The sequence below is a fragment of the Colias philodice genome, chromosome 12, assembly GCF_061535455.1.
Source record: "Colias philodice isolate Cphi_HAF_F1 chromosome 12, ilColPhil1 Martin Lab GWU primary, whole genome shotgun sequence".
Classification (NCBI taxonomy): Eukaryota; Metazoa; Arthropoda; class Insecta; order Lepidoptera; family Pieridae; genus Colias; species Colias philodice.
Window position 1 is genome coordinate 2,102,861 of NC_143097.1, and position 16,149 is coordinate 2,119,009.

The 16,149-nt window shown below is 32.6% G+C and overlaps 2 protein-coding genes across 5 annotated transcripts in view; both read right to left on the reverse strand.

Annotated features, from left to right (window-relative positions):
- The window catches only part of SPoCk (secretory pathway calcium atpase), a 60,082-nt gene extending 49,154 nt beyond the window's left edge, over positions 1-10,928 (reverse strand). For 2 of the 4 annotated variants that reach the window (XR_016316422.1, XM_089701933.1), the window contains exons 1-2: positions 9,623-9,878; positions 2,872-2,982 (exon numbers count right to left, since the gene is read on the reverse strand). Coding sequence is in view for 3 of the 4 variants with exons in the window: in XM_089701933.1 (XP_089558059.1) it covers positions 2,872-2,982; positions 9,623-9,721 (210 nt within the window). In the remaining variant the exon portion in view is untranslated. Of the gene's footprint in view, positions 1-2,871; positions 2,983-9,622; positions 9,879-10,206; positions 10,848-10,909 lie in introns of those variants that run through there. The other 2 variants (XM_089701935.1, XM_089701934.1) reach the window with 2 other exon arrangements.
- Positions 10,929-12,320: 1,392 nt separating this feature from the next.
- ND-24 (NADH dehydrogenase ubiquinone) lies at positions 12,321-15,910 on the reverse strand. Its single transcript, XM_089701298.1, has 7 exons — positions 15,756-15,910; positions 15,533-15,658; positions 15,149-15,339; positions 14,492-14,639; positions 14,063-14,122; positions 13,374-13,450; positions 12,321-12,465 (listed from the first exon to the last, which is right to left on the reverse strand). The coding sequence occupies exons 1-7, from the start codon at positions 15,789-15,791 to the stop codon at positions 12,366-12,368; spliced, it is 738 nt and encodes a 245-aa protein (XP_089557424.1). The 5' UTR covers positions 15,792-15,910; the 3' UTR covers positions 12,321-12,365.
- Between the last annotated feature and the right edge of the window lie 239 nt (positions 15,911-16,149).

Sequence of the window (16,149 nt, forward strand, 5' to 3'; positions counted from 1 at the left end):
GTATTTTAAATTCAAAGAATTGTTGTTTTACTTTTTACCAGATATGACGCGAAATTCTTGCATTGTAATGATCTTTTCGTTTCGACATTTCACATACTTTCCTTTCTCCTTAAAAATGCCGTTATCTCGAGTATAGAATATCAATAGAAATAAAAACTAGAAATAATAAATCTTGCGTATGTCAAGATCGATGACCTCAAGAATCGAGATGGCAATTTTAAGTAGGTACAAGGTACTCCATTACATTAACGGTTGTTCTCGTGTTAAATAGTTTGATAGAAGTTAACTAAGCAATTGCGTGTTAATACGTGATCAAGGCTACCAATTAATATTTATTGAAACATAACAACTCTATGATCAAAATTTGGTTTGGTTAGTTTTTAGTGAAATATCAAGATTTTGTGACAGCAGTACCAGGCCTGACCACTACCTGGCAGCAACCTAAAGTTTTTTTTTTTTAATATAAAGCTAGATACTATTGTTTTTTTTTCACAATATAAATAAAAACAGACAATGCGTGTTTTTTACTCAATTTAAAACAGTACTCAATTTAAAACAGAAGTCAATATAAGTGACGCACGTGTCTAATGCAAGGTCACGGTCAATGTTCTTAGTATTTACCAACATAAAGCATTATGTATTCATATTATTTATGATGGAGAAATAGTCAATAGAGTATAATATGATAGGCTAGGACACATGTTTTGTAGGAGTATATTATGGAATGTTACATATTTTATAACGATAGCTTCCTGCGAGAGAATGTGGGTAATTAAAAGGTTAAGGTTAAGGTAAAAGGTTAGATATTATGAACCAGATGGCCATAAATATTTTCGAGTTTCGTTTATATTTCTTTCTCACAAATAGGTAATAAGAGAGGGATATAAAAATTAAAAATGATAAGTAGGCAAACATCAGCTTTTTGTACGGATATCGTCAAGTGCTATTTTACATTTTCCTTTGAACTTTCAAAATGCCAAATTCAGAAACATTGAAAAGAGCAGCATTTTACCACCAGTATTATAAACGCAATACTCTATATCTACACTAATATTATAACGCTGAAAGATTTTTCTGTTTTTTGGTGGAATGCCACTATCTCAGGAACTACTAGTTCGTATAAAAAATTGATTTTGTGTTCCACAGTGATCTAGAAAGGAGATAACATAACACTACGGCCAACAAAAGTCGCTCAAGATACGCAAATAAACGCGAGTGAAACAGTGGGGCACAGCTAGTCTTCTATGTACATCAACAAAATACACAACGCTTTTTAAAGTGGTTTTTTTTCACGGCAATTCCTAATTGAATTTTGCTCCAATAAATAACAAAATAAGCCACCTCCTGCGTCGTAAAACAAAATTACCTACGTTATCGTTATAGAAGAATTCTTTTAGAAAATTAGTTTTCTTGTCCCCTGAACAAGTTTCTATTTTTGTAGTATTAATATTAAATATAAAAACGAAGGCACATGTTGTCCTTTCATTCTCGAGACGGTTTTCTAGAATTAAATTGAGTTATTAAACTGATATTGTGTACAGCCTTTAGGTCAATATTTTGAAGGTCATTTTTTATACACAGATAAAAAAATCTAATAATAACATTAAAAACTTAACAATAGGGTCTTTAACTTCAAAGGATAATTTGAATCGTTACTAATGTCTTCATCCTGCATGACTACAGCTGGTAAAGATAAACAATATTTTTGTTATATTCTGTTTCTAGATTTCCGCCCGCGGCTTCGCCCGCGTTTGCAAAGGAAAACCCGCATAGTTCCCGTTCCCGTGGGATTTCCGGGATAAAACCTATCCTATGTGTTATTCTGATGTATAAGCTATATTGTGGTAAAGTTTCATTCAAATCCATTCAGTAGTTTTTACGTGAAAGAGTAACAAACATCCATACAAACTTTCGCCTTTATAATAGTATTAAGATTGTGACTATACATAGAACCTCGTCCAGTTAAAGTAAGTGTACCTAACATTACAAATTTTTTATATGAGCACGTCAATTATAAACTGCCCGAAACTCAAATAAACGCCCTTTATATTACTTATTAACATCGAACCAGAACTTCCACTGACCCTCCATCTGCTCATAAAACTCCACAACCCGTTTTAAATATCAAGCATAGTAATAATAACGATATCGATTTTGCCAACTACATGTTCACGGTAAATCATTTATTCTTCGACATTGTAGCGTCAAGTTCCACTAGATCGAGGGAAATATAATTATAGAATATAAAAATCAATATGTAGTGAGATTGCGCGTTATGTACGACGAAATACATCACGATGTCTGTATATTTCTATAGGTAGTCTAATAACTAGTATCAAGTCAAGTACATGTCTAGACAACATTAGATGAAAATGAATTGAACAATATGTATGATATTAGGCGATTTTAATAATGGTTCATTGGTTTGGAAGGCTTTATTTTCGAAAAAGAAAGTTGACATAGGTAATAACTAATCATTTTATGCTGTTTCCTTATTCTCAATCGTGCTTTCGTATCAAGTTTTCCAAAATCCAAGTACATATATTTCAATTTCAAAAGATTTAAAATTTTGAATAATAAATGTTTACAGGCATGGAATTTATGCTTTTATAATTGCTATTTGATAGAACGGTAGAAGCGTTTTCCCAGACAGAGCGGATTTATTTTATTTCTGCCCATTTAAGGGTACAAAGAAACAGGACCTACTACAAAAATTTCATAGATTGTTTCTGTTATTATTAATCAACTGTTGCTCAACATATGAATATTTGCCATCAATACGATAATAAGATGACCATCCCTAATACGTCTTTGGCTCATCGTCAAATTACTAATTTCTCGATTCTTCTATCACCATAATCTATGACCCACCTCCTCCCATCCCAGTATGGAGCTCTCGACAGCGCTGATCCACATGTCTCCTGCACCAGGACCCACGTCGTTCAGGCCACGCCTCCCCCCGCCACCTTCAGGGCTCGAATGCTGGAACAATATAATTTGTATTAAAGAATTGTTGCACTAAAGATATAAACAATTCATATTAGATAATTATTTTAATTACTAAAGATGTTTTCATTAACTTGGCAGTGTCTAATATCCATCTTTTCACTTGTTGATTACAACAGAGACTGATTTTGGAATTATTTGATCACATAATCGAAAAGAAGTACCTAAGAAGATCGTCTCCGTTCATTTAGATTGAATCTAGAATCTGTTTAACACCATAAGTCCAGATAGAAGATAGATCTTCTTTGAATAAGCCAAACAAAATCTGCTAGCGCTTAGAAAGTTTAGCAAAACATAAGCGTAATAGGATCACTAACAGATTTAAGCGCTTGCTATCCCACAAGACCTCCTAAGATTTAATCAACTAAAACTATTTAGAACACAAATGACGCACCTCCTGACACAGAATTTAAATTTTAAACACAGATAACTAAATACTTATGCTTCATATGACAATGTTATTACCAACTAGCAAACCGGGCGAACTCCGTTTCGCCACCAGAGACACCTTTTCTTTGCTATAAACCTCACGGAGCCCGAGACCTTTCCAACGAATGCAAAACCGTGGAAATCGGTTCATGCGTTCTGGAGTTATAGCGTCAGGAAGGATAACCCGACTTATTTTTATATAGTATATAGTTTTTTTTATATATAAGTTATTTCTATTTACTAATAGACGTTCCCTATCGTACCTTAGAATGTGAAGCGATAAGATGCAATCAGTATAATGAATAATATAAATCAGATCATGTTATTTTTATCAGATTAAACGACATTGATGGTAATAAACCTGAAAGCAAAGTATTCAATACTAGGTATTGTTCCCTTTGTAACTATTTCAATGTTTTTGCGACGTCTACTTTTTGCTCTGGTTTTTTCCTATTGTTGTAGCTTATTTGTTATTTTTTCGTATTCATTAAAATGGAAATAAATTATTCAAAATAAACATTTAATAGTCGTTTAAAAACGTAAAAAAACATCTTTGTAATAAAATTGAAACCAGTTTCTGTTGATATCTGCTGTAGCAGTAGTTATTGGTAGAAACTATTGCCGCCAATAGATAAAAATATGTATCTTCAAATAAATGTTAATTACATAATTATAGTTTTATTATCGTATGGAAATTAACCTGCTCAATATTAATAAAAATTAAAAACCTTGCAAAGTAAATCGTCTTTTTTATTAGAATAAATTGAGTTAAAATCGCAAGTCTTGTCGTACCTTTAATTTATCTATCACTTAAGCAAATACATAATAGATTTATCAAGTAAATATACTTTTTCTCGAGGAAATTTACGCAATTGGAAAAACCACACGGTTTATGGATTTAAAAACAACTCAACACGAAGAAAATTTTATAGAATTTTTTATACCTACTCTATTTAGAGAGAAACTATACAAAATACGAATTTATGGAAATATCCTTACGTAATAAATAAGTAATATATTACATATATAGTCTATATACATATCTTTCTTATATATAAAAATGAATCGCAAAATGTGTTGGTAAGCGCATAACTCGAGAACGGCTGAACCGATTTCGATAATTCTTTTTTTATTATATTCCTGGAAGTACGAGGATAGTTCTTATGTAGAGAAAACGTAAACATGTACCACGGGCGAAGCCGGGGCGGACCGCTAGTATGTATATAAAAATGAAACTCGTTTCGCGTTGTCACGGCATCACGCGTGAACGGGTGGACCACAGATCACAGAAACTAAAGGGAGATATGGTTAGGGGGCGGGGCCGGTGTCGCAGCAATATGCCCAAAAAAAGAACACATGCTGTTTGTTGCATTCAGTTGACGTTCGACCGTCGGCCGGGTATTATTTGACAATGCCGTGTTGTTCCGTTAAAGTTTGTAAAAACCGAGGTGAAACCAGCAACTTTAAGTCAAATGGTAAACATACCATCGGTAAGTACTGAAAATTATACGATTTTCTTACTAATATTTCAAAAACAATATTACGTAGAGTGATTTCTTGCTTTCATTATGTGACAGAACGACAGTCACAATAATTTATGTAAATAGTTTACAATGCTTCTTCTGTACGTGACTCTATTCAAACGCGAAGTTCGAATACCGCAATGTATAATGAACATACTAAAGCTAACAAAAACGTTCGATCGTGTAGTACGGGGTCTGTACGGCCGCTGCTCGCGGTCGTTAGTTGAGGATGCGCGTCGAGTGTGTCCATGTCGATAAGATTCGGATTTTTTATCGTATTATGTATTATTTTACTACCTTATTTTTATATCATAATGTATTACTATTAGCTTAATATCTGATTGTATTATTATTATTTGATAGGTACTCGAGCAATAATTTTATAGTAATTATTATACATGGATTAAAAAAAGAAGTCACTTATTTCATACTTATATTACTTTACAATAAGTCAATAGGCAATGCTTTATGTACTTCATCACCATGAATGCTACCATCAAGGTGTCCATTTCTATTTTCTACCTAGTTACTGTATTGCCTATAGGTAAATTGTTTTAATTTTAACGTTTCTCATTTTATCGACAAGCAATCCCTATCGTAAACGCATATCTTGCGGCTGTGTGGTGCTGTATACGTACGTTACTTACAATCTAGTGTGCGAACGAATAGTCGCTCACAAATTTTTGTGTGATGACACGCACACAACGCGAAGTATTGTTTTTATTTGTTTACTGTTGTGTTTTTTTTTTTTTTTTTTTTTTTTTTATTAGAGATTAGGCAAGCATTTGACCATCGCTTCGCCTGATGGAAAGCGATAAGCATGGTCTAGGATGGAGCATGCTGTCCTAATAGATGCCTATTCACTTTTCTTTTGAATAAGTCCAGATTATAATTATCAGGAAACACGCAGGCCGGAAGATTGTTCCATTCCCTACTGGTACGCACGAGAAAGGAAGAAGCGTGACGCTTAGTGCGTATAGGTGGAATGGAATGTGTGTGCGTAAATTTGTTATGAGACACCAGGTTTCGTACTCGGCGCAAGCGATTGGCATCTCTCTAGATCTCTATGGGGTGGACCGATTTCGATAATTCTTTTTTTATAATATTCCTTGAAGTACGAGGATGGTTCTTATGGAAAGAAAACATAAACATGTACCACGGGCGAAGCCGGGGCGGACCGCTAGTATTATATGTAATAAGAACAGTCAGCAACTAAAATCGAAATTCCAAACATAGGTAGGTACATGATGACGAATTCGGAAAAAGAACCTGCGGTTTTTTGGGAATGTCGTTTCAATACTATTTTAAGATTTGATCAAAATTGACTGAACAAATTCGGCTGGAATTTGATAAATAAAAAAAGTTGTTGTCAGCAATAATATTAAGGCTACCTTTGGTATCACACTTATCTATCAACTGGAGAAAGTAGTATCATTAAAGGCTTCCAATTTCAATACATATACATAAAAAACACATTCAACGATTTCAAATATCCATTTCATTATTTTATGAATTCCTAATTAATGCCTACTATTAATAACTAGCTGTGCTCCGCGGTTTCACCTGCATTGCTCCGCTCCTGTTGGTCTTAGGGTGATGATATATAGCCTATAACCTTACTCGATAAATGGGCTATCAAACCCGAAAGAATTGTTCAAATCGGACCAGTAGTTCCTGAGATTAGCGCATTCAAACAAACAAACTCTTCAGCTTTATCTAAAGTATCGATATGCACATTATTAGTCGTTTGAATAAGTTTAATTGACCAAATAAAGACAAAAAGAATAGATTCAATTAACTTTTCAGCTTTTTTACATGAAGCCCATAAATCCTACTAATAACTATTATAAAAGCGAAAGTTTGTGAGTGTGTATATAAGGGTGTTTGTTACTCTTTCACGCAAATACTACTGAACCATACGTACAATGAAATTTGCCACGAATAACTATAGATGGTAACATGGATTAACACATAGGATATTTTTTATCCCGGAAATCCCACAGGACCGGGAACTATGCGGGTTTACTTAGAAAACGCGGGTGAAGCCGCAGGATGAAAGCTAGTTAGCAGTAGTAGCAATATTAATTATGGAGAACGAATTTCATACGTGAAATGTTAATCATACGCGAGTGAAACCGCGGGATTTTACACCTAATAGGTACTACTTCGGTAAAGCAAAATCGTGCCGACAACGATTTTATGAATAAACAAATTCAAACATTCGCGAATAATAGCGAACTTAATGTCACGCACTTTTGCAGCATTATTGAATTTAAAATCAAATTAAGTGCCGAATGAATTAACACTTGCTTATTAATAATTGATTTATAGATAATTGATTTAGATGATCGATTATGAGGAATAAGTAAGATAAATTGAATATGTAAATAACAGAATATGTATGTAAGGTAATTATTTATTAAAAATCGTAATTTTTTATAAATAATTACCTAGTAGCTGTGCTGCGTTTTTCGGCAGACGCACCCACGGGCACAAGCAGGTATTTCTATAGATTATGTGTTATACTTACTGGTACAAAAGTTACATTGCTTCAAATATAGTCAAAATGCGTTCAGTGGTTTTCCCATGAAAAAAAAACAAACATCCGCACATAAAACAACAATTATAAAAATGGGATAAAAGAAGTAAGATAAGATTATTAAAACAGATCTAAAATAAATACAACAGTAGAAGCAGCAAGTAATAAGAAAATATTAGAGAAAATATTTCAATCCTTACAAAGATTTTCTGTTTAAAAAACAAATAAAATAACCCAAAGATTGCTTATTTCAACATAAATTTTGTAGCTCTTATTTAGTCTTTAATAAAGAGCATTGTCAGCGGTGATGAAAACTCGTTGAAAGTTAATTTATAAGGCTGCTTTGTAATTGGGGGCTTCATTTCTACATTGCCTATTGTTCATAGCTTATGTAAAAAGCTACAGCAGATTCTGATTTTAAAATCTTTCTTTGTTTATCGCACATTAATCTGTCATTGTTTGTCGCCTTGATCAGCTCAAATTTCCAATTTCTATTTTAAACTGAAATGACTCTGTAGTCTATAGTTTAAAGTTTAGCCAATTTAATAGGCAACATTTGACATCTATCAATATTATCTTCATAGGGAGGTAACCTGCCTAAAACATTGATTAAAGTGAATTAATCGATACGGACTTTGAAACATATGTCAATCAGGCATTACGGCAATTTTAAAAATCCTTGTCTAAGCAATATACTGTCTTTCGTAAATTCAAGGAGCAAAATAAAACAAGTATCTTCATAATAATTAAAAAAAATGCCACATAGTAAATAAATGTGTTTATTCTGCTTGATTTCTCTTTTGTTTTCTTTATACTTTGAAAATAGTGGAGTAGAGTACACACGCCTCCTTGCTAAAATGTTTTCCTATTTTTATCTAATTAAACTCTAAATTACTAAGAATAATAATTACAGCATGATTCAAACTTAATGGCCGAACAACATACAATCTGATATATTTTAGTTATAAGCGGAACATTAAGGGACCTGTGCACACCCGCACCTAACTTCCAAACCGCCATTAAGTTTGAATCTAAGTGTAGTGGTTGTAATTAATTCATCTATTCTATATCACATCTATAGTTATACATAGTTATAGTTTCGAGTTTCAACCATTGTAACTATGCATGGTAATCTTCGGAAGTACTAATCAGATCTTGAAAATTATTTTACAGTTATAAAATATAAAAAGCTCTGGTTAAATATTATTTTTTTAAACCAGTTGGCTAGATTGTAAAATTTCTGTTTTACTGTTATAGCAAAAAATCTCCTCCAAAACAACTGAACTGATTATGATGTTTTTTTATACCAGATGTAAATTATATATTTCTTATGGAATTAACATTATAAAACAAATCAGTACTTTAATAATTAATAATATTCTTTTATTCATAATCAAAATATTTTGATTTTTACTTAGTACTAATATATTGATTAATAAATATCTAGAATAGCATGAATTAATTATGAGGTGATTGTAAAAAGAACCAATTAAAATACATCCTATTGTAAAACTATTTGAAAATCTATACATATTTTACCTTACAGTTAGGTATAATACTATTCTTAATATAGTTTTACAGCAATCAATAGTTTTATTACAAGGTATGTCAAATAAAGATTGAGCTGCACTTATGTTATTTTAGTAATTTAATGTACAATTCCTTCACTTATCTTCACAAATATTTCCTCAATTTGTTCATTATTTTAATTTTTAAGTCATACAATGCAGGTAGAAAGCAAAAGCATTTTAGACTTTATAATTAATGATTTTTACGGTAAAAAGAAAGTAAGTACAGTGAAAGTATAAAGTCAGACACTGTAATCTAACTATAAATATATTATATGCGCGCTCCATATGCACCTGTATGGTTTTTCATTTACGAAAAAGCCTGGAACACGACCTAGTATGATCTAGAATTCAACCTGCAATTAAAAAAACTAGGTCGCTCTCTCGTAATAAAAATATTTTAAAGCCTCCGTCTAGACAGCTTCTATTATACATCTGTTTAATGGCTATTTTGAATTATCCTAGAAACCCCCAGTAATGACTAAGACTACGCAAATCAATAACATCTGAGCGGTACACAAACAAAATCAATAATTGTAACAAGTGCAGTTGCTTACCAAACTCGCTGTATCCTGGCTGTCTAGAGAGTACTTATCGCTCTCCTTCCCTCGATGGTCTGAGAAATTCTCATATTTACGAGTGGGGCTGCTTTTCATCTTCGCAAAATGTTCAAAAGCTTTAAGCCACAAAAGACATTTTCACATAGAAAACGCAACACTGAACACCGAGATTCACAAAGCCACTGACGCACGAGAATGCCGGAATGTCGACCGTCGGAACATGACTTGACAGTTGACAGATCAGTCAACTTGACTTTGACACAGAAATGCACTCAGGTCACACCTGAGGGTCACACCATTCATCGCATGATCGCAAAAGTCTCAGCAAAATTAAAATATTTTCCAACGCATGGAAATAACTCAAAAACAAAACAAATTATTTATATGGCACTTAGTAATAAATGCATTTTTTTTAGTTACCATACCTACTTAGTGTCTAAGGAATTTATTTTGATAGTACTCTAAAATATTTAATAACTTCTAAGAATGTATATTCCTCAACTAAAATATAACCTAAATAAACTTAAACTTTAATTATTGTTTAATTATAATATAAAGTAGTTAATTTATAATATACTCACGTTTATATTGTTTGTTGCATTTTGTGGTTCTGTGTCCCATAACGGGATTTGTACGTAGTCCTGAATACTTTCATTTTTATTTCGACGAAACATTTGGACATAATTTTGCCACAAGCACACGTATTAACACTTTGTAATTTGAAACTTGATTAATTATCATTTAAATCCATTTTCCGCAACAAACACAAACGCACTGCCACATTCTAATCGACTGTTTTATAAAATAAACAGTCGATTTTTAACGTAATAAAAACTTTTCATGATGCAAACGTCACTGATTCTCGTTTACACTATAGCGTTATCTTTATATTATCGAGTTGTCTTAAATTATCAGAATTCAACTAACGTTTTACTGATAGGTGATGGTTTCAGAAGTTTGTATTATTTACGTAATTTTAATCTGAGATTTATTTCTCTTATCAAACGCACACGCATAACTTTGGCCACGTTTTATAAAAAAGACCGGATACTAATTATTATTTATTAGTACAATAATTAGTACAAACGTTGTTAATGCGTGGTTTTAATTAAAACATAATATTTTGATAGTGTTAAATAGAGACTAGAGTATAACTACCGGGGTCTTGTAATTACTATTTATACCGCTTATCAAATTATTTTGAACAATAATTTGCCGGGTAATAGAATAGATGATTATATTTTAGGGACACGTGACAAAGGCTTAGTTTTCACTTTTACGTACCTAGGTACTGGGTATATTACTTGCTCTGTGGTATGGATCGATATGCTTGAATAGACCGTACTTTTTAATTTTCATTGATCAAGGAGAAGGGGGTCGATGCAATGATTTCTTAAATTCCAGTTTCGTATATTTACACTAATATTATAAAGCTGAAGAGTTTGTTTGTTTGAAAGCGCTAATCTCGGGAACAACGGTCCGATTTGAAAAATTATTTTGGTGTTAGATAGCCCATTCATCTATATAGGTACATATTATATCATCATCAATAATATGCTTTATATCATCTCGCTAACCAGTTAACCACAGATTAATAACTAGTAACTAGCACAGAGCAAGAAATATAGTATAACTAGCTATTGACCAACAGGCGCGGAGCACAGCTTACTTAATTAAAATATAAAATTCAGTTCTTGAAATATGATTGTAGGTAATAAAAAAACAATAAGCACTTTATTATTCTTATAAACTAGCTGACTTGCACTACTCGTCCGCATCAGAATCTAGTTTTCTTTAAATATTTTATGATTATTTTTCACGAACAAAGATTAATTCAAAGTAACTAGTATTGCTAGTATGGTCTATTGACTATTCATATTCTAACATGACCTTTCCGCCAAGGAGCATGCCAAGGAGTCTCTATTATTATTAGTAGGTATTTATTCACTTGTGTCCTCATTTTTCCTAACTCAAGATTGCTCATTTTGAAACTGTTCGAACCGGCAGTTACATAAATAATAATACTTAAACACGTTATTAACTTTTTAATTGCTATTGTTGTAATTATTATCAAATTACTAGCTGCGCTCCGCGGTTTCACCCGCGTTGCTCCGCTTCTGAGATTAGCGCGTTCAAACAAACTAACTCTTCAGCAATCAGCTTTATAATAGTGTAGATTATCTATACAGGGTTACTTGTAAAACACCAGCAACCTCGCAGGACAAGATAGCTAACATCATAAGTAACAACATTTGTTCTACGACTTTTGGCATTTAACGCAATAAATTATTTTTAAATGATTTTTTAAACTTTTATTGTACTCTCCTAACATTTGTAAGTCTATGTTCTATTCATTATCGGATGGACGACGCGACGCCCCCTTCCCCCTCTCGTTCGCTTTTTGTTAACGTAATTTTTGGGAGGCGTAGAGTTTATAATATTCAGACGGAAAAATAAATGAATATTTATTTTTGTATGAAAATAAAATCTAACAAATTATCAAAAGTCGTAGAACAACATTAAAGAGTTTGCAATAAAGTATGTGTGCAAAATTTTATACTAAGTACTCTTCCGCGAAATTTTCGTAAAAAGGAGAACTTACAAATTTTTTGCTTCAATAATATGTAAGTACAATTTAAAATAGATCGTAGTAATATTTTGCATAAATTTATCTAGAAAATAAAACAAACCAAAATATAATCTAACATGATTTATTTAAATATCTTTATTTTACAATAGTTTACGCCTTTAACGCGTCCTGTACTCCGAAGCCAGGCCCAGTCGGTTCTTCAGTTAAGGATGTGAGTCCTCCAAGAGGTTCTGATGCGAATCTACCGCTCCTGTATGAATAAATGAATCATTAATTTTAATTTTAGTGTGCATATATCAACGGTATATGAAATCCGCCTAGGCAATGTATTATTTATTTGATTTAAATATGCAAGCGGCGGAACGCATCTAGCGCGCTGCCCCCCTTTTTTTTTTTTTTTTTTTTTATCGTTGGGAAATGCATTTACGCATCCCCCTCTACAGTTTTACTGCCCGAGGGGGTATGTGGGACTCGCATGAAGCCATACCCACTAAAACCCAACGGTGGCCACCGTTCATCTTCGGCGACAGGGGTTAACAGCCAGGCCTTGTACCCCTGCAAGCGCGCTGCCCCCCTAGACAAGTAGCTTTCTATTAGCGTAAAGTTCAATAGAATAGATTATGAATGTATGAGATTGACGTTTGATTACGACGACGACGACGATTGAACGTCAATCTCATACATTCATAATCTATTCTATTGAACTTTACGCTAATAGAAAGCCACTTTTCTAGGGGGGCTGATTGGCCTAATGTTATTTGGTATTGCTAAACCGACCAATCAGGGACGTTTCACAATATTACAACTAATCAAAATCAGACAAATTATTAAATAATAACTAACAAAAAACAATGCGTTAAACAGTTCACAATTTTCCGACAGTTTATAATCTCGCGAGAAATATTATAATTTATAAGCTAACGGTACTTATAATCTTACGGTGATATAATTTCTAGAGTCGCCTGGAAATGTATGAAATATATAAATTATAATAGGTTCAATTCCTACATTGCAATGACCGTATACATAGGTTTTAATGTAAAAAAAAAACTAGCGAAGACCAAAGCGACGTTAAGTCCAGTGAAGTGAGTTTAACTTGATAAGATTTTTATACAAAGTAAAAATCTTATACTAAACAGTGAAAAACCTGATGATTACCTCGGTCCAGGTTTTGGTTTTTCATCCTTCTTCAGTTTTTCGATAATTTCTTTAGTATCGTCGATTGAAAGATCCTCCTGTAAATAGAACATTATGTATTATTGTTTGAATCAAGCATTAAAATATCTTAATTCAAAATTTATTACATCCCATGCCCTGTGAAAACTTATGAACATGATAATATTATGTATAATGTTAATAGCACATTAACAACAGCTGTCTACAATATCATAATAGTTTTGTAGTTTAAAATATTAATAAAAATGTCACCCAAAATGAAGAACACTTTTTTAACATTGCAAGGTAATTATAAACATGCATGTATGCTCTATGCCTGTTTACACTAAAAGAATTTGACATAATATATTCCCTCGTTTGATGTGAATGCACCCTTACGCAAACACATACACGTACATAAGCCTGCCATAGAATCTGTAGATAATATTTTCAATGTATACCGTGGGGCCTTTCATTTAAAAAAAATTCATAAATAAACTAATTAGAATGTAGCGTAATATAGGAATTGCATTGTACATTGTGTATTTACGATTTCTTTTTTAATTCAAGATAATATGTATTGTGTCTATTATCTCACAATTTTTATTTTGATTAAAAATACTTTTTCTAACTTTTAAGTTGAACTCTATAGCAAGATTAACAAACAATAACTAATAACTAAATATACTTACATAGTAATCATCATTAATTTGAACCATCGGTGCATTTACACATGCTCCTAAGCACTCCACCTGAAGTAAAAGTTATTTTTTATTTTGACATTTTATAGAGCATTTAAAAGGGGACTTATTTTTTTATACAATATATTAAATTAAACATTTTCAACACTTTAGTGTAGTCATAATTAGACTGCTTTTCATTTCTTTGTTCATATATACAAGAAAACAATAGCATTGACAATAACAAGAAGACAAAACATGCATCTGTTATAGACTAGCAGTCCGCCCTGGCTTCGACCATGTTTACGCTTTTTATTTTAAAGAACCATCCTTGCACTTCAAGGAATATTATAAAAAAAGAATTAACGTAATCGGTCAGAAATAGAACCTTTGTTATTTACAAACTATATGTCCATTATTGATGGTAAAAAGACTACAAACCTCAGACAGTGAGAACTTTCCGCAAGGGCTGTTTCCACCAACCTCGCAGCCTGTAGCTTCTTTAATTGCATTTAAAACAGCATCAGAGCCCCTCAACCAGCAGGGAGTGGTGGTACACACTTGCACATGGTACTTGCCGATTGGCCTCCTTGAAATTATCGAAAAAATGTGCATAAATTACGTGTCTTTTTTGTTCCTGAGTTTTAAACTTATATTAACACAAACTCATATTGAAGTTTCAGTTATGAAATGCAAAAATTCCAAAATGATTATTAAGTATTGTTTCATATAGGTGTACATAGTTCTATGTTAAATTTTGTAGGAATAGAAACAGCAACGAGCCTGTAATTATTGGCCATATTAAAAACACAGGTTATATTATGTTCAGATTAAGCAGCCCCCCTAGTCAAGTGGCTTTCTGTTAGCGTAGCGTTCAATAGAATAGACTACGAATGTATGAGATTGACGTAGGCTGTAGATAAACGTATCTACAGCTTACGTCAATCTCATACATTCGTAGTCTATTCTATTGAACGCTACGCTAACAGAAAGCTACTTGACTAGGGGGGCAGTTCTTCTAGCACTCATAAGCATTTCTAATAAAAGAAGTTATATTTTAGTGTAAATGCTGTAAAGAGTGTATGGGTATTACTTTACCTGATAAACATTGTATAGAAGGTAGCAACTTCATACACTCTCATGCGAGGAAGGTTCAATATTTCAGCAACCTTGTGCATAGCAGATATAGGTAGCCAACCACCATTTTGTCGTTGAGCCAAATCCAATAGAGGAATCATCGCACCACGCTTGTGGCCTTCAGGGTAAATTGCTAAGAGAGCATCAATTCGCTGAAAAATATAACCAATAAATTATTAAAAAAGATAAAATATTTTTGCTCTTCAAGATACAAGACGTATTCTCATTATTTATGGTATTCTATGGTATCAAATTTAAAAGCAATTACTGTTTTCTTTTTTAAAATTGGAAGGAAATAAGAATTCTGTGAACATTCTAAATACAAATTACAAATGTCAAAATCACCTGTTTGTTTTCCGATGTGAATTCGAATGGAATATTAGGGTTGTCCTCGGGGGTATCTCTGTGCACGAACAAGCTATCATGTTGAAGGGTAGATGATGTCTGCAGAGCCCTGGAGGACACTCTCCACTACAACAAAACAAGTATTGAAGATATGAAACTGTCACACTATTATTATGTAATACACTTAGTTGGATAAACTTTATGGTAATTTTTCTACACGTACCAAGTTGCTAACTCCAGACCTTAGGCTGGACAACATGATTATTAGTTATAATTTAATTAATTATTGCGAAACCCTGTCCGCGAACAAACCTACTCGATTTTGGTTCGTTCAAAAATCGAAAACAAGACGAACAATGTTGACATTTGACGTAATGGTGTTCGTTCAGAAATTAAGGTTACAGATAAACGTAGGAACGTTATATTTAAACAAAACAGATTATCTATTTCTCAACTTATTCAATTTTTATGTATAGATAAATAAAAATTATAAGATAAGTAACATAATCTTGTTAACATTGCTTTCTTCTTCATTTGTAATTTCTAAATATCTTATTGTGTGCCTGTAACCATGTAAGAGCAAACTTCACCACGGGGACATTCTAATAGCTGTTTAT

Excerpts from the sequence above, each read along its gene's own strand:
- ND-24 (XM_089701298.1), bottom strand. The coding sequence starts at position 15,791 with ATGTTGTCCAGCCTAAGGTCTGGAGTTAGCAACTTG. Across the intron at positions 15,659-15,755 it reads GGTCTGGAGTTAGCAACTTG|TGGAGAGTGTCCTCCAGGGC; the intron begins GTACGTGTAGAA and ends GTTTTGTTGTAG. Across the intron at positions 14,640-15,148 it reads TTCTATACAATGTTTATCAG|GAGGCCAATCGGCAAGTACC; the intron begins GTAAAGTAATAC and ends GATAATTTCAAG.